This window comes from Dicentrarchus labrax, unplaced genomic scaffold (assembly GCF_905237075.1).
Source record: "Dicentrarchus labrax unplaced genomic scaffold, dlabrax2021, whole genome shotgun sequence".
Lineage (NCBI taxonomy): Eukaryota > Metazoa > Chordata > Actinopteri > Moronidae > Dicentrarchus > Dicentrarchus labrax.
In genome coordinates, this window is record NW_026136705.1 from 14,750,166 (window position 1) to 14,771,575 (window position 21,410).

The 21,410-nt window shown below is 40.2% G+C and overlaps 2 protein-coding genes across 5 annotated transcripts in view; both read left to right on the plus strand.

Moving 5' to 3' along the window:
- The first annotated feature begins 1,566 nt into the window (after nucleotides 1-1,566).
- Nucleotides 1,567-18,794, plus strand: pld2 (phospholipase D2). Of its 2 annotated transcripts, none has more exons than XM_051402227.1 (24): nucleotides 1,567-1,747; nucleotides 5,792-5,952; nucleotides 6,075-6,202; nucleotides 6,827-6,969; nucleotides 7,095-7,188; nucleotides 7,363-7,428; nucleotides 7,522-7,580; nucleotides 7,677-7,922; nucleotides 8,037-8,180; nucleotides 8,269-8,352; nucleotides 8,477-8,555; nucleotides 8,692-8,802; nucleotides 8,949-9,158; nucleotides 9,293-9,449; nucleotides 9,553-9,671; nucleotides 9,998-10,111; nucleotides 11,992-12,096; nucleotides 12,617-12,705; nucleotides 12,981-13,094; nucleotides 13,814-13,860; nucleotides 14,124-14,258; nucleotides 15,329-15,482; nucleotides 15,654-15,771; nucleotides 15,894-18,794. In XM_051402227.1, the coding sequence occupies exons 2-24, from the start codon at nucleotides 5,820-5,822 to the stop codon at nucleotides 16,116-16,118; spliced, it is 2,874 nt and encodes a 957-aa protein (XP_051258187.1). In that variant the 5' UTR covers nucleotides 1,567-1,747; nucleotides 5,792-5,819; the 3' UTR covers nucleotides 16,119-18,794. The 2 variants fall into 2 exon arrangements, with proteins under 2 accessions (XP_051258187.1, XP_051258188.1); XM_051402228.1 differs by lacking the exon at nucleotides 1,567-1,747 and adding an exon at nucleotides 4,668-4,811.
- Nucleotides 18,795-19,272: 478 nt separating this feature from the next.
- The window catches only part of mink1 (misshapen-like kinase 1), a 33,260-nt gene continuing 31,122 nt past the window's right edge, over nucleotides 19,273-21,410 (plus strand). For all 3 annotated transcript variants that reach the window (XM_051402224.1, XM_051402225.1, XM_051402226.1), the window contains exon 1: nucleotides 19,273-20,621. In XM_051402224.1, coding sequence (XP_051258184.1) covers nucleotides 20,565-20,621 — 57 coding nt within the window. In that variant the 5' untranslated portion in view covers nucleotides 19,273-20,564. The remainder of the gene's footprint in view (nucleotides 20,622-21,410) is intronic.

A 21,410-nucleotide genomic window follows, 5' to 3' on the forward strand; every position in this document is an offset into this window, starting at 1 on the left:
TCTTTATTTATTCATAAACTCAGTATCAGTGATGAGTACTGCTATAAATTATTTTTAAATCCCTAGTTAGACTTTTGGTGTTGTGTTGTGGTGGCTGAACACCTCCATGTGGTGTGAAAATGCACTACACCAAAGCAGACACACATTCTTTTGTACATCACACATTGGTACATTGATTTAATCTAACTGTAAATGATCTGAGGGTCTCAAACTGTAATCATGTTGTTCCGTTTGTACTTATATTTGGCAGTATCTGCTTTTATGTGATGATTTTTATTTTACTAATCCACCTCAGTTAAAATTTTGCACTGAAAAATAAAGTCAGTTTATTGTACAGCTCGATGCAAAATGTCTCTTACAGGCCCACACGCTCATTTAGAGAAAAAGGAAAAACACCACAAAAACAAATGTTACCAAATAAGGAAATTATGTGAGACCCCCTTCCTCTGGATGTGGATGTATGCATGTATGTATTAGTATATATTGGTAATTTCAAGTTGTCAGCAAGTTGTAACATTAGTACAGAATGAGTACAGAAACTGGAGTCAGTATGTGTAGAGAACAAGTGTCCAATAAAATAAGTAGGCTGAAATAAGAAGATACAAACAGCTGTCACAGTATTTCTATACTTTCTGGGAGCATGTGAAGCAGCCATTGCATATAAACTGAAACTAAGTGATACAGGTTTGGTTTTCTCGAGCTTTATTTTGTCATCCTGGCAGAAAAACTGCACCCATTTTGTAAAAAGGTTCGTAAATCCTTTGCAGTAATGTTAATTTAAGCAACCGGCTGATGGGCTACACATTCAAATCACTGTCCACCAGATTTAACCTGGGCAGGTTCGCATGAGTCATCACATCACTGAGCAGCCTGCTTCTCTCTCGTCTCTACGTGATGGAGAGAAAAATATTACACGTGTGAATACATGAATAAATTATTAATCTAATCGGTAGATTTTTTTGTATAAATATACATTTATCTTGTCCTCAAAAAAAGACCAAAATACCACCAAAGTTAAACCTCCCTGAAGCCACGACGCGATGTGTACTTCCGGTGTGCTCGCTTTTCTACAACGTTAAAAGCCCCAGAAAGCTCGTATTTAGATAAAGTTAATAGAAATAACTTAATTCAAAACACAAGACTGCTTCTAAAACCACATATAAGATGTGAACTTTGTGTTTGGACGCCATTCTTCGTGCCATATCTCCGCTATCAATGTTTTTTAATTTTGAAAAACGCTGACCGGAATCTCGTGATAAGGTCCGAGATTCACGTTGAGTCCTTACCGACGACTCCTCTCCTCCCTATCGGTGTGAATATAATATCCCCGTGTGTCTCTGAACATGTCTCGTCCTTTGAAAAAAAAAAAAAAGCCCATGTTTATATCAGCATGAACACTCAGCTGTCTGTGCCATGTAGCTCTGCTTTATACAGCTGCGTAAATATGACAAAAAACACAAACAAATCTGATTTAAAAAATACGAAGACAAAGTGTGAGCCCTGTTTTTTGTAACACAGCCGCCTCATTTTCAAGTTATTTCCTTTTTTTCCTCCATACTGTCCCACTGGACACCCGATGGGAGGGACTAAAGTGTGCATCACCTACGGGGAGCACAAATGAACTCTCCTCTAAGAAAATACAGGAATACGATGATACATTACTTTTAGCCTGAATGTGTGTGTGATATCTTTTTTACCACACGTGTGGAATAGCAGTGCTGAGGCGGGGTGGTGTTTGAAACTCAGAGTAAGTATCTTTTAGTAGGCCTAACTCGGACGCATATTTCACTGACTGACTGACTGTCTGTGTGTGAGCTGTCGTTGAACATCGTTAACACCACCGAGGCACGAATACATAGAGACTGTCGGTGTAATGTGTAAATGGCGTTGCCACCAGGTGTCTGTTAGTGGCGTGGTTTTGTACATGGAGGTGTATTTTGTGTGTGTGTGTGTGTGTGTGTGTGTGTGTGTGTGTGTGTAATGCGCCGCTGTAAGAAACAGGGAATGGGTGGAGACGACAAAACTTCGCCTTCAGCATTTGAAGCCTCCACAGCCAGAGTACCTTGACGTCCGGAGTGTTAAAACGACTTTAAAGATACACTGTTGCCATGGTGGTGTCCATTTAAAAACATTTTTATATTAAGATGAAGAAAAACGTTTTTCCGGTGAAGCAATAGCACACCCTACTACAAACCTCACCCAAACTCTCACAATAGAAAGTGCGTGTTTCTCTTCAAAACTGTGTCTTAAAGCACCTTTATGAAACCTGTGTTCACTTCACTCTCACGTTAATTGGTTAAAGCTTGTTGAATCAGTCGGGAAGAATCCGTATTTTAGGCGATTTTAACTGTGCAAATTTGGGGAAATCCGGTGGTCCCCTGTACTGAGCAGGAGTTGACTCAGCACTGTTGTTTTAGTCATGAAGGAATTTATGACACACATTCAGATCCTGTCATTTGGTTGCATGTTTCAGAGTCTGGTGCCACGTGTTTTGCTCTTTAAAGGGCCCATGTTTGTATTGTTAGTACAAGATCAGATACGCTAAATTAGCATATGCAAAACATAGCTCCCCCCTATAGAAGAGGACATACACGTTTGTGTAGGTGAGGCTATTTTATTTAAATTTACACATTTGTAATCGGTAGTAAAGAAGGTGCTGGTAATGTGCTTCAGTTAGAACAATGCATGAATCAGATCACATTCAGATATGTGTTTGTCTTATCATGGTAAATTTGGAAAACTGCTAAATAAGTTGTAAACTTGAGCCACTTTTGTGATGGTAAGATGCATAGAAACATCCTTTATGTAGACTTTACTGAGATGAATAGCCTTGTTTCACTGACATCCTCTGGTTAAAGTTTCACATGTGTTGTATTGTCAGAGGTGTTCAGTTTCCCCTGTGACCCAGCAGTGATGTCAGGGTGTATTGTGTGTAGTATTTTCATCTGATTATAGCAACTTTTTAATTATTCTGTTGCGGTAAGTTTTTGTTTGTAGAGAAAATAGACAATCCCAATGAAAATGTGTCTGTGTGTTGCTTGATTATTCTCAGTGTCCCGGTGTTTCTAAATGTCTCCATCTACATTCCCCTTGTGTCAGCCAGGTGTCTTTTATGATGAAAACAACTGGGAGTCACCAAAGTCTCCAAATCCTTCACATAGGGGCTTTAAATCTCTCATGGCCTTATTACTCTCTGCGGCTGGCAACATTAAGTGTTAACTGATCCAGATTTATGCTCATATGACTATTTGGTGTGTAAGATGTGGCTCGCTTTTCAGTAATAGCACTCCCCTCTGGCCAGTTTGGCTCATGTTGTAGAGGACTCTGGGTGGGTGTAGTGTTGTATTTCACATGTAGCCTGAAAAAATAGTACAGAAAAACTTTCACTCCAGCAAACAAAAAATCTTGTCAAGTCAACCCTACACATCTCTTCCTTAAAGGCCAATCAAACATATCTCTCTATAATCTCAATCTGCTGTGGTATGAAAACATTGGTCTCTGTTTCATACATTTTATTGGTCAGTATTTAGTTTTTTTCCGCATGCCAGAGTACTGCACATTATGTGTGCTTAGTGGCACATATGAGCTATCTGTTCATCTATCAGTAAACACAGGGAAAATCTTCATTGCACTCAACAGACCAGAGAGCTCATTGTTTTGCCAACATATCTGTGTCAACAAACAGTGAGAGGGGAATTTAAATGACAGGGTTTAATGTCAACTTACATGGCTGAAATGATCTAGGATTGGAAGTGGAAACAGCAAATAGACCCGACTAGTGACCCAAAACAAACCTATGTAATGAATATGAGCATTGTATGTATTAATCAATCATTATTATCTGAATTTACAAAATGTAGAAGAGAGCCTCCTGTAACTGAGTCAGAGACTATTATCTCAGCTTAAATGCTCTTTTCCTAGGGCGCGTGGGGGCTCATCTGGTGGAGCGTTAAGTCCTTGCCGCAGTGGACCGAGTTCAGTTCCGGCCCGCGGCCCCTTTGCTGCGTGTTGTCCCCCCTCCCCCCTTTCCTGTGTGTCCTCGCCTGTCCTGTCAAATAGAGGCACAGAAAGCCCCAAAAATATCTTTAAAAAATGCTCTTCTCCTGTCTGTTACATCTTCTTTGTGATTGTGTAAATTAAAAAAGCAAATATTTTGTACAACCAGTAGCATGTGCTGCACAGTGCTGGGTTTCTAAGTGGTGTTGGTTTTTAGTGCCAAAATCATGAAGCTTCTTCCTCAGCTCACCATTGATGTTTTCAAACTGCGGACTATGTTTAGTTACTGTACATCAGCAAAGAGCTTGGGGGAAACTTTTAGGTTTGTGGTCACCATTGGGTGCTTTAACAAAATTATAAGGAGGACCTTCAAAGAAAAACACATTTGAGTAGGATGAACGATCCCAGAATGACTGATTACTGAAGTCATATCACTTGACCTTTGTTGTTATTCCTGCCACTTAAAGGTCCAGTATGTAGGATTCAGTGGCATCTAGTGGTTAAGTTGCAGATTGCAACCATTTGAATACAGCTCAGTCTTCCAATTGTGTAGGAGAAACTAAGGTGTCTTTTTTTAGGAAGTAGATTTGGTTCTTTCTCTCTCTCTCTCTCTCTCTCTCCCCCCCCTCCCCCCCTCTCTCTTTCCTTCACACACATACACCCTCCCTCCACTTTGCCTCGTTGCCCAGGAAACATTCAGCCATTCAAAGATATCTACCCACACACTATACAAAAGGGTTCACACACACACCCTTTTCTCTCACTGGTCGCCACAGACTTCTCATATGTCGCAATACCGATGACCTGATCAACAGGTAAACACTACAAGGCGCCCGCAGTGTATGAATGCTCTCTTGTTTTTGTTCATTTTAACCGTGCTACTTCTAACATTGCATAGTCTGCTGTTCACTGCTGTGATACTGAGTTGTACTTGAATTCCTATTGTGTGATCGTGCTATGTCGCATTCCTCAGTGATTAGATTAACTTCAAGAACCTGCTTGTACTGATTATTTCACTAACTCTCCTCAGACACTCTCCATTTATTGCTGTGGTATTATTACAGCTGATTCTTGCTCACACTGCTTCAGTTATAGTACCGCTGCTGCTTAAACAACTGCTACTACTTCAGCTAGTGTCGTTATTACTGCTACTACTCAGTACAGCTAATGTAACTGATACTTCAGCTGCTACTATTACCATCACAGCTAATGCAAGTACTGCTGTGGCTGCTGATTTTAGAGATAGTTTTGCCTTTTTTTTTGCTTCATCTATTGGTGTTATTTTTATGTTCATAATCTACCACTGCACACCCCTGCTACTATTAGTAATAGTTACCAGTGATACTAAAAAAAGCCCCACTACTTGTTCTCAATCGATTATTATGGACACATGGTATAAAATATATTGCTTCCGATAATAAAGGAGAGACTTACACTTTGTATTGACTTCAGACATTACATTTTTACATGTAGATAAACTAAGTGAAACTTAGTTATGCTGAAAGTTAACAGCCCACTGAACTACTACACTACATGAAAATGATGTGAGCATAGACAGAAACACACTATTGCATTTGCCTTTACTGTGACACTGAATGACTTTATTGTTTATTTTGACTTTAAAATCTCATTCTGCCGTGGTGTGTATGAAGAGATTAGTCTCAGTTTCACATTTGTTTGATCTTTAGTTAATTCATGCCACTGTAGTGCCCATTATGTATGCTTATTGGTGAGAAGGTTCTCAGACTTTTAGACTATAAATGTAAAACTCCCTTTGCTTTTGTCTCTTCACCAGGGCAGCTGGCACTTGCAACAACAGTGCAATGGCCAGTACAGAGGATGTGATTGAGCCAGTGGCTCAAAGCTCAACAGCCCAAAACCTGGGCAGGAGACGCTTTTTGAACGACCTGCACATTCTGAGTCCAGATGAGATAGATGGCCTCATGTCAAGCAGTGGTAAAAAAAATAAAATGGTCCCTTTATAAATGCATTAAATTTAAGGCATGAGCTGCCCGTTGACACTCTATTGGCTGTATCAGAAGAATTTCACTAAAATGTGCTAATCTTTCAAATCACAGAGGGTCGTCCATTCCTTGTGGTGCATCATCTTCATGAAGTAAAAGAGGAGGGTGTACCTTACCTGATGCCTGGTATCCCTATTACATGCAGAGTGGACAACACTGAGAAATACACTACTCGCTCAAAGGTACATCTGTTAATTGTTTTTTTATTTTATATGGAAATATATTTACATTTTCTCTTTTGGTTGTTAAAATGATTATAGCGTTTATAGAAAACTCTAGATGACACATTTAACTTAAATCACTCTTTCAGATATTTCCTACTACCAAGTCCGGTCCAAAGACATGCATCTCAAGAACATTGGAAACTTAAAACAGTCCCTAGTTAAGATTATGTTCAGTGTCCATTAGATCAGGAAGAACTACCTCCTGGTTCAGCCCTGATCTGCTAAACTTACCTTATGCAGTTTTACAGGGCAATGGACAACTAGAATTGACACTTGTGTGTTAACTTTCATTTTTAACTCTCAAATAAGTGGCTTTCTAATCTCTTGCCTGATTGGTTATTGAGGTAAAACTGTGGCCCTGTGTCGCCCAGTGCTCAGCAACAAAATCTGTGAGGGAAATGTGACCACAACTGATAAGAAGGAAAATAAAGAGTTATGAAAATAAGACCCAGGTCAGAACTCCTAATCCAAACCCAGTAACCCCCTAGTAATTTAAAATTCTGTGAATGTCGTTTGGTATTAGATTTTTAGACATTTTTAACCATCATTCTTATGTCCATCATTTCTATAATGTCCCTCCAGGTCCATGTAGGCACGCTGTACACAGTACGGCTGACTCATGGCCACTTTCACTGGACAGTGAAGAGAAAGTACAAGCACTTCCAGGAGCTACATCGGGACCTTTACAAGCACAGGATGATGCTTCATTTGCTGCCTCTGGGAAAGTCTGTGCACCAATCTGTTTGTCTTAATCATGCAAATAAACTCATCTCACTTCTTCAAGTGATGGGCTGCTTAGAGTTTTTATAATCAGAATTCAATATTTTGAATATTCAAATTTCTCTCAAAGGTTTGCAAAGGACAGGCAGCAGATGAGAGCTATGTCAGAGGAAATGCCCAGCCTACACGGGACTGAAAGGACCAGAAGGACTTCCAGCAAGATGGTATCAAACAAATCAAGCAGATACATTCATATAGTACATGATCCACAATGACAATTTAATAAAATTCATCTATTGTCTCACTTGCACAAGACTTTGTCACTCTCTGGCTGCTGTGTGTCGAGTTGTGTTTCAAAATTGTATACATTTTATGTACGTTCTGCTTTTCTGTGGCAGAAATACCTTGAGGAGTACCTGAATGGCCTGCTGGAGAACGTATTTTGTAGGAATGATCACAGCATGGTAGTAGCTTTAAAACAAATATACACATACAGCACACACATACAGTACAAAGTGGTTGTAATGTTGTCATTTTCTCATCTACTTTTCTTTCAGCTGGAATTCCTCTCTGTCGGTGCTCTCTCCTTCGTCACTGATCTTGGACCCAAAGGCTTGTAAGCAAACTTCTTGAGTTAGAGTGATAGAAGAGAAAAAGTGGCATACATGACTTGATAGAGATTTATTGTGCAACATGTGTCATCTTCTCTCAGGGAGGGACCCATCTACAAGAGGTCCGGGGGCCACCGGATCCAAGGGCTGAACTGCATTGGCCATCATCAGTTCTGTTTCCGCTGGTCACGGCGCTGGCTGGTGGTGAAAGATTCCTTCCTGATGTATATGGACAGAGACAACGGCAGCATCAACTTTGTGCTGCTGTTTGACCCAGAGTTCAAAGTGAAAGTGGGCCGTGCTTACACAGACACCAAATATGGAGTCTGCTTTGAGAACTTCACTCGGTAGGTCAGCTGTGGGTTTGCCTATGCATTGATAGCTCCAATGTATTGCATGTATTTATATATAGGGTTATATTGTGTTTATGATACATGCATGGCTTGTTTGTTCTTGTTCAGGAGTCTGATCATCAAATGCAGCAGCTACAGACAGGCTCATTGGTGGAGTCATGAAATCAACGGGCTGGCAGAAAGCTCTGACTTTCTCAAAGTGCAACGATTCGAAGGATTCGCTCCGCCACGGGAGAACACACTCACTAAATGGTTAGATACACAGAGATTTACAGCTTTCTGTCTTCAGATTTCGTCCTCATTTGTTAATTTTTTTATGGTTCATGCTTGTCGTTTGAAGGTATGTGAATGGAAGTGGGTACTTTGCAGACCTGGCTGATGCTCTCGAGCAAGCCAAGGAGGAAATCTACATCACAGATTGGTGGTAAGTATTGAAGAGGCTTTGTTTTACCAAATAAAGAGGTGCACCGTTGAAATAGTTCAGCTACGTAAGTGCATTTCTAATGTGAATAATGTGAAAATAGTAAAATATGTGTCTTCTCTCTCAGGCTCAGCCCTGAAGTGTTCCTAAAGAGACCAGCAACTGATAACTACTGGCGCCTGGATGAGATACTCAAACGCAAAGCAGTAGGGATTCTTTTTGTCTTGTTCTTCACTTTTAAATCACTTACAATTTGAATGATTTTCTAATTTCACATTACCCTTGCTGATAATTTTTCAAATGGCATCACCTCTCTTTGAACCTCTCTCCCTTTTTTTGCAGGAACAAGGAGTTAAAGTGTGCGTTCTTCTCTACAAAGAGGTGGAGATGGCACTCGGCATCAATAGTGAGCACAGCAAGAGGACTCTTATGAATATGCACCCAAACATCAAGGTCAGTCACATCTCCACATAATATGATGTACAGGAAATGGCTACACAATGAACAGAGGCCTTATCTCACGTTTTTTTTTTTTTTTTTTTTTTTTTTACTTTTTTTATCTTATTTCATGTTTTAATGTCAATTTTAACCCCCCTCAGGTAATGCGACACCCTGACCATGTGTCGTCTGTGGTGTTCCTGTGGGCTCACCATGAAAAGATGGTGGCCATTGACCAAACAGTAGCCTTTGTGGGGGGGCTTGACCTGGCTTTTGGGAGGTGGGATGACAGCCAGTACCGGCTAACTGACCTGGGTATGACAGAGAGAGCCAACAGTGTGACCGATGGGAAGCCCAAAGGAGATACTGGAGTAAGAACGTGTTGAAACTGTCTTTTTATCTTGCCACTGATGAAGCATGAATATGTTTGTAGTAGTTCATGAACAAGTGAGCATTCAGTATGTCACACTCCATGCAGGCACTAACGGATGCCTTTGTTTACCAGGATAATGGTGTGGCTGATGGTCTCCAGCCAATTGAACCAGATAAGCAAGCAGAGCAAGACCCCGGTGATCTGACTGGCAACACCAAACTGTGGCTTGGCAAAGACTATAGCAACTTTATCAGGAAAGACTGGGTCCAACTAGACAAACCGTTCGAAGGTATGTTATCAATATCTCCTTTAGTCACACACACGCATACACACATGCAAATTCACTGATAGGCTCTGTACAGGGAGCTGAATTGCTTTTTATATTTTTCCAGATAACATCGACCGTACTCAAGTTCCTCGCATGCCGTGGCGTGATCTGTCTGCAGCTATTCATGGTAAGGCTGCCAGGGATGTAGCCCGCCACTTCATCCAGCGCTGGAACTTCACCAAGGTCAGACTCAAAGGAAAGTTCTATCTTTCTAAAGCTACTTGGCTTTTATTGTCATAGTTTTGAAAACATCCTCATCATTTTAGAGAGGCTGCTCTGCTGTTATCAGTCTACGGATAAACAAGCTTCAGATGGCTTTAACACATGTTATACTATAACTATCCAAAGCAGTTATTTGGAGGTGTAAAGAAAGTAAAAAAAAGTTCATATTTATTTAAAGTCATCACATAGAGCTAAATTTGTAATATTTATATAAGACTTCTGTAGGAAACATGACTAACAGGAAGGTCAGGAATCAGGCGTTCATGTATCTGTTTTGTCTTTTCCAGATCTTCAAAAACAAGTACAAGGACGAGTTCTACCCTTACCTTCTCCCCAAATCTCACTGTACTGCTGACTCACTCTCATTCACTGTGCCTGGGTCCACAAAAGCCAAAGTGCAGGTATTTAAGCGCACACGTTCACCAAAGACCAAGACACTATGTGTCCAACAGCTGTGTAAAAGTTGTGTTTGATGTCATTAGGTAAACAGAAAAAATGGGTATGTGATGGAAAATCATTCGTGCTATATAACATTTCCCCTAGAACAAGATAGAGTATTATTATTATTATTATTTTATTAAGTTGCTGTTTCTAATTTTTAAGATCTTAAATAAATAAATTCATATATAGGTCTATTAGGACTCTTACATTGGCTACACGTTTTGAACTACAAGATAAAAATGTACAGTTTATGAAAAGTATTTGAGGACATGAAATCTTTGTGATCCATATCATTTTAGCACAAATGAAAGTCAGTGACCTGTGGAACATATATATCAACTGGTTGTGGTGGTTGTAAGTTACAGTACTTTTCTTGTCACGGTGCATTTTTATTCCCCCCTCGTACATGAAACTCACAACACTGCCAGGTGCATTTATTTGGCTAATGTAGTGCTTTTTAGACTTCACACATGCGTAGAGTCTCTTAAAAAAACTGTTCCCACGTGATGTTAGTGTTCCAGATAAATCAGACTTTCTTTCTATTCACCGTGGGTGGCAGCTCTGCCAAAGAACAGCGACCAGTTGTGAAACAAGTTTACCAAACACCGAAAAGAACACCAGAGACAGGTTTCACACTAGAGCCATCCAAAAACCAGAGTGTCCTGCACAGAAAAACACACACGATGACAACACTACCACAGTATTCCTGTAGCTTTAAAGATGCCCTTCATCAGGACAAGATCTGGGTTGGATTTCTCATTTGAAGACAGTAACATAAGTTAGAAACACAGTAAATTCACACATTTTGAGTTTATAAAAGAAACCATGCTGCTGGCCATCTCAATATTAATTTAAAGAATTTAGAGAAATGTAATTGTAAACAAAAAAGGCCAAGAAGAGTTAAGGCCCATACTGGCTTCTATTTGGCATTACATTGTGTGACTGCAAGTCAGTTCTAGCAGGAAATCAGATGGATTTCTTTGCAGTACAACAAAGAGACACTGTTCTGGCTTTAGAAGTGCAGCTGAAGTATTCAGAGCTTTTTGCGAAGGCAGATGGTGGAACAAGAGTAAAGCCTGTAGAGAAAAACTCACTTCCAAAATGTTTATCCTGTTTAGTAAAGCCAGAGAAAACAAATGCACTGCCAAAGATGGGGAGGGAAGACAAGTGGAAGCATCTTATTTACAACAGGCTTCATGGGAAATGTGGTCCACTCTCATTCAACATCATATGCTATGGTTTTGAAGTGTTCAAACAGTAGGGGTTGGGCAACAATAGCTTTTGCTGTGCGTATTATCTTAATCTATTGTGGGTTGTGGCCTGTAACCCTAACCCCTGCTCCCTATTATGCCATAGCTTTCCTATCGGGTTTTGTTGATCCTTTATTCAGGTTTCAGGGACAGTGGCTCAGTCGCCACATTCTGTGTTAGAGCTGTCGAGCATACAGAGTGTTCCTGTAAGTGAAGTAGAAGTTCATGCAAGCAACCGAGTACACCAATTTAAATCACTGGAAAAATTATGGCAGCAGTTTCAGATTTCTGAAGCTGAAGTTTTAAAAAGTACTTTAAAAATACTGTATTTATATGAAGTGGTATTAATTGTGTTCTTCTGTGTTGCAAGTATATAAGTTTATTTGGTGACAGCAAGTTAATATAGTGTGTAAGGCAAATAAAACATACATTAATTCAATGAGCTTTGCTTATTTAGCCATGATTTACGTTAAGAAACACTTAACAAAACTGTAACTGTGACAGAAATCAGTGTAGTAAAGGAAAATCTTTATATATTTCCTTCAAAATCTGGTGACATGATTCAGCCTAAACATGCTTTTCTTTTTCAGGTGTTGCGCTCTGCTGATCGTTGGTCTACTGGAACCTGTGAGAACTCGATCCTCAACGCCTACATCCAGACCATCAACAACAGCGAGCACTACATCTACATCGAGGTAATGTCGCAACCCCCCGTATACTTACAGACAAACATGTACTTCATAGCGTAGGCTGAACATAGTTAGAATGTCTGTCTGTGCTTTTTAATAATTGATTTGACATCTCTACATTCAAACAGACAAATCCTGCTGAAATCGTTTAAACTTGCTGTGTGTTAGGCTCCCAAAGTCTTCCTTGTAATGGCAGTAAGACAGTGAAAGGCAGACATGGCAAAAAATGTGTAACCTCAAATTGTTTAAGTAGCAACACCTAAGAAAGAGTTATATTTTGTTTAATTAAAATTTTATACTTTGGCCTCTCTATATTTCTGACATTTCAGCACGCGATTCTTACTTACACACCATTTGACATATTAATTTCACATTTCACTGAGAGATTGTGCAGCCAACGTGTGCCTAATCACAAGGTTTCATGAGTCTGAATGCAATCACAGCTCGGCCCCTTCCTTGCCAGCTACCTGTCTGTTTTAGCCCTCACCTCACACCGAGCCACCATCTGCCTTCTCTCTGCCCTCAGAACCAGTTCTTCATCAGCTGTGCCGATGAGAAGACTGTCCATAATAGGATCGGCGATGCCATTGTGGATCGAATCTTGCGAGCACACAGGTCTCGTTTGAGTGTACAAGTCAGATTTATGTGACGCTTTATTCATTTTGTGCACATACATTCTTGAAGCTTGAAGTCATGAAGCAGCTTTTCATGAAGTCTGTGCTCAAAGTGGAGTCAAACATCTTAAACAAAGAACAAACATAATTTTATCTTATTATCTTTAAGCAGAAAATATCAGTGAATTACTTGAGATGTTACCTGTGTTACACAATAAATCATAAAACAGAATAGGTGAGTGACAACGTAGATGTTGACATTATGTCTTATTGCAGAGAGCAGAAGAAGTACAGGGTGTTTGTGGTGGTTCCTCTGCTTCCTGGATTTGAGGGAGACATCAGTGCAGGAGGTGGCAATGCCATCCAAGCTATTCTGCACTTCACTTACAGGTGAGAGCCTTTCCCTCCCATTACCATTCTACCGACAGCCCACAGACCATAACAAGCACTACAACCTACAACAACCACAGGAAAAACCCGACCTCTGAACTTTCATCTGGCTCAAAGACACGTTTCCAATCTTCTAGAGTTGTAGCTAAGATAGATTTACTTCAGCTCTGTCACTGATTGTTTGTGCTAAAATTATTTAGATCACAGGTTTTGTGTCCTTGAGAACTTTTCATAGACCGTTTATCCATTTGGATAACAGTTTGTTCTAATTGGTCTAATATACTTAAATATTTATGTGCTAAAGTGGGTGTTTTGCTCAAATTGAATTGAGACAGTTGTTGACTGTTGTGCATTACAGAAGTAATTATTTATCCAGTTAAAGATTTTTAGTTTTTTTTTATAAAAGTGGATAAGATCATTTAATTTTGTGTAATTTAATTTGTTTTAATAGCACAAGGCAGGGGTTTCAATCAACCTAAAGCATAACTGGAAAGTGTTGTTTTTTCGTCATAACTGAGTGACTTATCAAATTAAAGCTGTATTAAGTGATAATGCATCACAAGCATAGTAAGCTTGTTGTTACTGTGAAAGTATTAGAAAGGTCTTTGCATTCATCCATCAGATCTCCAAGTCTTTTGTGTAATGTCACTTTGTACATTCTGTTTACCAATATAACTTTTTCATTAATTTTTAATTTTAATGGATGTTTAATATCCTAGGACCATGTGCCGAGGGGAGCACTCCATCTTGTCAAGACTTAGTGAAAGTGAGTTTTCAGCATCTGCTTTTATTTCAACCACAAAATCCACCTGACATCCCAAAACACCTCCTGTTTCCTCTCTAACATCTCTGTCTTTCTTTCTCCTCTTGTGGCTCCTTTAATCTGAAGCTACTGGTTCTAGGTATCTGCCCACAAGTCTCTATTTTCATCCTTGACTTCTTAATCTTCTTTTCACATCCATTTTAGTCAATGTCTATCTGATATTCTTAATAAATCTGTAATAATTTGATTCTGGTTTGCCCCCCCAGTTGAGGACCAGTGGACTGAGTACATCACACTCTGCGGCCTGAGAACGCATTCCCAGCTCTCCCAGTCGTTTGTCACAGAGCTCATCTATGTTCACAGCAAGACCCTCATTGCTGATGACCGCTGCTATATCATTGGTGAGTCACCTTGAGTCATCATTGAGCTCCATGACAAAATAGCGAATCTCCTTCCATAAGTAGTGTATTTTAATGTATTCTAGGCTTTTAATGATGGTATGAAATTACAGTGTATTCTCATCAGTACATTTTAGCTGTAGTTTAATAGCCCCATTCAAAACAAATATAACCACGGTCAAATGCAAGTGAACAAATATATAGACATTTATCTGTAATAATAATGAATAATCAAGAGGATGACATTTGAAAGTGTAATCTCCTTAAGTAGGGTGTACCACAGCACAGGGGCTTGGGTTTAGCAAGACTGAGTAATGAAGGACAGCGTACAGCATGAATATTGAAAAGCTGCACAAATAACAAGAATCTTATTTAGAGATTCTGTCATTAATTTCAAGGTTCAAGATTAAACAACATGCAAGCTGCTACACACAAAACAAAGATGATATATATGGATAAATAGATATATAATAAAAATAAACTTTTTTTGGTGGAGTGTGGAGAATTAAGTAAGTATTAACCATAAATAGCTATTTCATAAAAGCAAACCCCATCTTTGATACTTATTATGGTTGTGATATTTCATTAATTCAATATATTCAGATTCTCTAATTACCTCACTACACAATAGTTTTCACTCTTAGTGGCGGAGTCTGTTATTCCCATACTGGATTCAAATACATGTGCACAAGGGATTCACAGGAAATTATGCATGCACATAGTCCAGCAAAACGTAGGGTGCCATTATTGTAAAGCATTCACAGGAAAAGCAATGTATTTGTGACCAAATTAGCTAGTGAAATGCAGTTGGGACTGTTGTGCACTTACTTCACAACTGACCATGGGCATATTTCATCACATAGAGTATACCTAACCTCTCATTTTAAATCCTTAATCCTACCTCAGTACTGAATGCACTGAACAGCAAAGCAGCATTCATTCTGAAAAATACATCTGATATAATTGGTTATTTCATTCTGATAGTTGCTTTATGCATTAAAAACTGTTTTGACAAGAATGATGACTTCGAAAAGACAGATTGTGAACGCTTGTACTTTCCACATGTGTTCCAGGATCAGCCAACATCAATGACCGCAGCATGCTGGGCTGTAGAGACAGCGAGCTGGCAGTGTTTGTGGAAGATGAAGAGCGGGTCCCATCCGTCATGGGAGGGGAGGAGTACCAGGCAGGACCCCTCACACTCGCTCTGCGCAAAGAGTGTTTCAGGTCAGGACAAAATATGCTCCTGAAATGACATTCTCTTAATGTATGACCATGATTGGTTACTACAGATGGTTTTCTATGTACTGGGAAGTGTCAGCTACCAAATCCTAACTGGCAACAAGTGAGAAACCTTTGTGTTGTTTGAATGCGCTTGTTATTTATTTTTGCTTCCAGTGTTCTTGTTGGAGCTTCTTCGGACCCCAGTATCAATATTGATGATCCAATCAGTGATGATTTCTTCTTCTTGGCCTGGAATGCTGCTGCTAAACAGAATGCCACCATTTATGATAAGGTAATAAGACAATCCTATCCTAAACCAGGACATTTAAGACCTATTTACTCCAACGTGCAGTTTTCTTACCTCTCCTTTGTTGTTGTGGGCTTTGTCTGTGCTATGGCCCTGCTGTGATACAGGTCTTCAAATGTCTGCCCTGCAACACTGTCCACAACATGCGAGAGCTGAAGGACTACTCCAGCGAGGAACGCCTCTTCGACACAGACCCTGAGCAGACCAGAGAGGAGCTGAAAGCTGTCCGAGGGCTGCTGGTCCGCTTCCCCCTGAAGTTCCTGTGTGAGGAAAACCTGCTGCCCCCACTGGGCACTAAGGAAGGCATGGCTCCTATAGGGCTTTGGACATAACCACAGCTCAGCCCAGATCAGACCACTACATAATGGCAACAACGACTGCTGCACCACATTCTCCTCCTCCTTGTAGTTCCAGCTAGTGTTCAGCACAGTACACTAAAGTAGTTACAGCACTGGCACTTCCATGGTGAGGAGAACACATTACTTTAGCACAATTTACTTGTTCATCATTGATGTTTTTTTATCGTATTGTATTTTTGAATGATGATGGGCTCGTGTGGACATAACCACTGAAATCTACCGGCCAGCTTGTTCATGATGTCTGCAGAACACATAAATGAATGTACGAGTCAGGAGAGGATTGCAAGGTTGTATTGCAAATCAAGCATCTCACATGATCTGGGAACATAGTGTACAGTTATTGGTGCAAGGTTTTTGGGTGGGTGGGTGGCTCTCTCTCTTTCTCTCTCACGCTCACTCTCACTCTCTCCCTCTGAGGCTTCACCTCTCACTGCAGTGCCAGCAAATCTGTCAGAACATTTGTGGTTGTTATGGTGACGGATATAAAGAGATGACTGGATGGTAGCTGAAATAAAGACTGGATAGAGCAGAAAAGGGACAGTACTGATAAGAGGGATAACTTACTAAATCAGGATGCTGTATCGGAAAATAGTAGCTAACATGTTGAGTGAGGACTGACGGAAGCAAAGTCATTTTAATAGTTTTGGATAAATGATCAGGTGGGAAAACTGTGGGGGGGGGGAGGACAAGATAATTAGAGGGTGTTGATTTACCGTTAATTGTTGCTTTTTTTATAGTTACCATGACAACCAAGTGAATTATTTTTTAACCATGTTGTCAGCAGTCGAGAACAGAACATTCCCCTATCTGCTTGGCTTTGAGAAAGCAGAGACATGGATAGTTTGACCATTGCATTTCATTTTTTAGGTATTTCCATATTGGTTCCACAGTTCTGTGTCCCGGTGCTATAAATCTACCCAATGATAATTGATTACATTTAGCCTTAACACTGTAACTGAGTAGTGACATAATGTGGCTTTCATTCATGCTGCTGGAGCATTATCAAGTCATATTTCTAATCTTAAGCCAACTCCAAACTAACTGCTATCTCCCTTTACTGAGCCATGAGGAACTGTGTGAGTACTATCGAGCAATCTGGACAAGTCTGGCATTGGGCAGATACGTAGCATCAGTGGTGAATGTAGACAGGCAACTACTGATTTGGAAATATGTAATAATTCAACAGATCACACTGTAGACGCTGCAATCTTCATGTAGAAAAACAGGACTAAGTATGTTGCTATTTTTATGCAGTGGGGTTTGGAGTTTGAATATAAGGAAGTTCTGTAACCTGAGATTGAACAGATTTGTATGTGTTTGAGGGTCACATACAATCACACAATCCTGTGTGGCACACAGTCTTGCCAAGTTTTACCAGTGCCTCTGTAAATTATCCTCTCAAAGTTTTAAGAGTTTTAGAGAACAACCAGCAGACAATGGGCAGCATATGGAGCTTGTGAATAGGCTTTCTTGGCCTTGATGCATCTATGTCAACAGATGACTTAGAGTGATGCATTGTACATGACATTACCATAATCCAGTTCATAATTCCCAAAAGTGAAACCTTGATGTACCTGTGACAGAGCCAGTGAATTTGTACAGACTTGTTTCTTGAGCTTTCCCAGACATGCCCACAAGTCAACAACACTACTGAGGTGGTTTCAGTGCAGACTTGTCTGTGAATGTGACAGATGACAAGAGTCCCACGTGAACGCAGCCTTGCTCTGTGTGAGGCACCTTCACAGAGGACCTGGTAAAACCATCTGTGTTGGTGCACTGCCGTCGTCATAACTATTCACACTTTTTCTTTAGGAGATATTAAAGCCACTATGAGCCCTTGCACGCTAGAAGCTGGGTATTTTCTATCTATTCTTATACTGCACAAAATGTCTGCCTTGAGTGATATTCTTTGTTTGAAAATTACTCAGAAATATCTGATGTGCTGAGAAGTGACCTTATACTGTTTCTATCATGAATTATGTTTTTATTGGGCTAAAAGCCGGCATTACCAATACATTGTTATGTATATAATACCAATATAAACTTGTATTTTTAACTCCCTGTTATCCCAAACAGGCAGATGTGTAATCTGTAGATCTAGGTCATTATCTTAAAGTTGCCAATGTATAGGTTACTAACACTCAGGGGTAAAGAGATAGTAAATATTCTTACTCAATTGCTTCAGTACAGTTATGAACAACTGTAAGGCATGTAACTTTCCTTGTTTTTTTTTATAGAGTTTCTAACTGTATATCTATTTTACTTTGATTTAAAAATTGTTATTCAAATCAAAAACTTCCCATGTACTGTTTTTATATTTGAATATACAGTCAATTGTGTACTTTTAATAAATGTAGGTACATTTATAAACATATACAAAGATAATGTAACATTTAAATATGAAAATAAGGATATGTTGGCATATCTATTATTAACTATTATCTATTATTCATGACAGACACAACCAGAAGCTACTGTTATCACCTAGTGACATTGGCGATATTTTACTAAGTGGTGAGGTTTATATGCTTTGCTGTCTGTATATGCTTAGATCAAATTGTGTGTTTTCATAGAGTACATTAGAGACTGACATGTTAACAGGACATTGGCACAGTTTAACTCAAAATTAAATTTTAAGTAACCCCCAGATTACTGCATGATAATAGTCAGTTTATTTTTTTATGACATACCAGATTGTCTTCTTGAGCTTTGGAAGTGAATCATGCATTATTGACATGCATTATGATCTGTTGAAGATAAGGTAGGCCCGCCTTAATGGAAAAATAACTAAAGCAATCATAAAGCTGTGGGACTGCATGCACAACTGAGCAAAACCAAGAACCAAACTACAGTGAGATGAGTTCACTGCAGTTCCTAATGATAAAAGACACACTAGGAAAGTCACTGTACATACAACCCAATTGAACTTTAATTTAACTTATTTATGGGATGTGTTCACCATGTAGGTCAATGCAGGACAGGTATGTCAGTGGATGACCTGAGCTGTGCGGCTCAAAGCAGACAGAGGCATTTGCGCAGGTTGAGGTCCACTATAATTTTCAGGTAATTTGTCCCTGATGAAGCACCGTAGCGATCCAAGAGGCGAAAACACTTGAGGAGTGTTATGTGCAGCCAATCGTCAGTACAACCCCGCAAGACTACAACAAGGCTGGGAGTGGGAGGGACGACTTGGGAAGCAAAACATGGCGAAATAACAAGTTTGGCTGTTCGCTGCAGTTTGCACCGTATCTGTTTATCTGTAGTGTTGGACTACAACTTCAAGTTCATAAAAACTGGACGCTGGAGAACGACAGCAACGTTTAACTTTAAATAGTCGAGGGCCCCAGCTTACAAGTATTACGGTGGCTGGCGAGAACAGTGCCTGCCTGTCTGTCTGCCTGCCTGTGTTTTCCCCGGAAGGTTGGCAGTGCTAGGCGCGACTGTCAACACAGAAAATGGATGAAGACGGAAAGTTTATTCTGGAAATGACTATTTAGCCTCCTAGCGTAGCTACGTTAGCTAGCCCGTTAACGATCGATTGATCGCGCGCACCTGACTCGGTATTCAGATTACCGCGCGCTCCGGTCGAAATTGGGGAATTAAGTCGGGTTAACTTCTTTGACAGCTGCAGTCGTCAGCCTTTATTTTCATTTTCCGCCCTTATCGCACAGTAATATCCAGAGAAGTCCTCCATTTAAGGCACATAATGACAGGCTGACGGTCGGTTCTGGTGCGGTGCGGACGGACCCGGACGGACCCGGACGCCATCACATCAGACGTTGCGTTCTCCTCAAAAACAACCATTTCGTTGCTACGCCGTAAATGTTATCTTATACTTTATCAGTGTAACAACGAGTGTTTTCAGCGGCACACCAGACATATGTGGTAGTTTCTCCCCTCACGACACGGATCGTTTTATCATGTGTAACATTAGTCGGGATGTTGTAGAGCAGCAAAGACGCGGAGTCTGGTCGAAATGAACGCAGCAAGGTGTTCAACAACAGTGGAGGTGCATCGCATTGAAAACCTGCCAGTTGTTGAAACGGTCCCGATGGCCGGCTAACGGTGACGTTAACAGTTTGTTGAAATCTTTTATTTTGAGTTGAATGTGTTTTGGTCAGATATTGCGACCGGTGTTTCTGTAAAACAACTGCGGATAACATAGCTCTCGGCCAGAGTTGACGTGAGCTAGCCAGCTGGGTGCGTCTGTGGCAGCTCTATCTGCGGTGTGTTTGCTAATGTAAGTGCTACCGTGTTGTTCCGCAACAGTTTCAGCATATTAGACACCCCGCTAGCTATATTTTCTCTGTAGGTAAGCCATTTAAAGCTCGTTTCTGCTGCCACTTGTATCCCCTCCCCAAGTACTTCTCTTTAAATAAGTGGCTAACTTGTTAGCTACCGTTCTAAGTTTCACCAGCTATGTCTGAAAACGCCCCCACACGAAGCCTGGATGACATCGACCTCGCAGCTCTGAGGGTGAGTATTGTTATTACAAGATAAGTGTGCTGCACTTTATTCATGTAGAAATATGGCAGACAGTCTCGTTAGGTGTTATGTCATATGAACTGAAGTGTCGGTTTTCCTCTGACACAAGCACGACCATTTAACACCCACGCAACAAAGTTAAGGTGGGATAAACATCCCTTGGCCTGGTATTTCTAGGCATCTGTGCGGTTTGATCACAGATTCCCATCAAATATATATTCTGATTTATCCACCTAATAAAGAGCCAACCTCTCCCAGCCCTGACAACTTTTCGTGATTAGTGTGTTAATAACAAAAAAAACAAAAACAAATCATAAAATCATCGCTGCTCCGGGGCTGTAACACAAAACACCTGATACGCGTTGTGGTTGTCCTGTGTTATTTTTTCATTATATACAGAAGCCTTGATGAGCATTTTCATCGTTTAATGTGTTGACAGTTATTAACTCTGGGATTTCAATGCACAGACACCACTCTTTTATTTAAATAAATTATTTTGGAGATGATTTTTCATATGGGGGGCCTGGCAGTCCGTTAAACAGCCAATCCTCTAACGATACCCTAATGAATTTTAGATGTGGTCTTTTCGGTTTCATTTAGTTTTAGTTTGTATTACTGAAAAAAAGAACAACATATCAGTCTTTGCAGGGATAGAACAGTAGGGTACTGAAATAACTTTCCTGGTGTTTTCAGTGGTCCATCTTGAAGGCCCCGGTCTTAAAAATCTACCTGGCGTATTCGACCACCCTCCTCTAAAATTGCAACCACTTTGCCAGGCAA

Excerpts from the sequence above, each read along its gene's own strand:
- pld2 (XM_051402227.1), top strand. The coding sequence starts at position 5,820 with ATGGCCAGTACAGAGGATGTGATTGAGCCAGTGGCTCAAAGCTCAACA. Across the intron at positions 7,189-7,362 it reads GAAGGACTTCCAGCAAGATG|AAATACCTTGAGGAGTACCT; the intron begins GTATCAAACAAA and ends TTTCTGTGGCAG. Across the intron at positions 7,429-7,521 it reads GTAGGAATGATCACAGCATG|CTGGAATTCCTCTCTGTCGG; the intron begins GTAGTAGCTTTA and ends CTTTTCTTTCAG.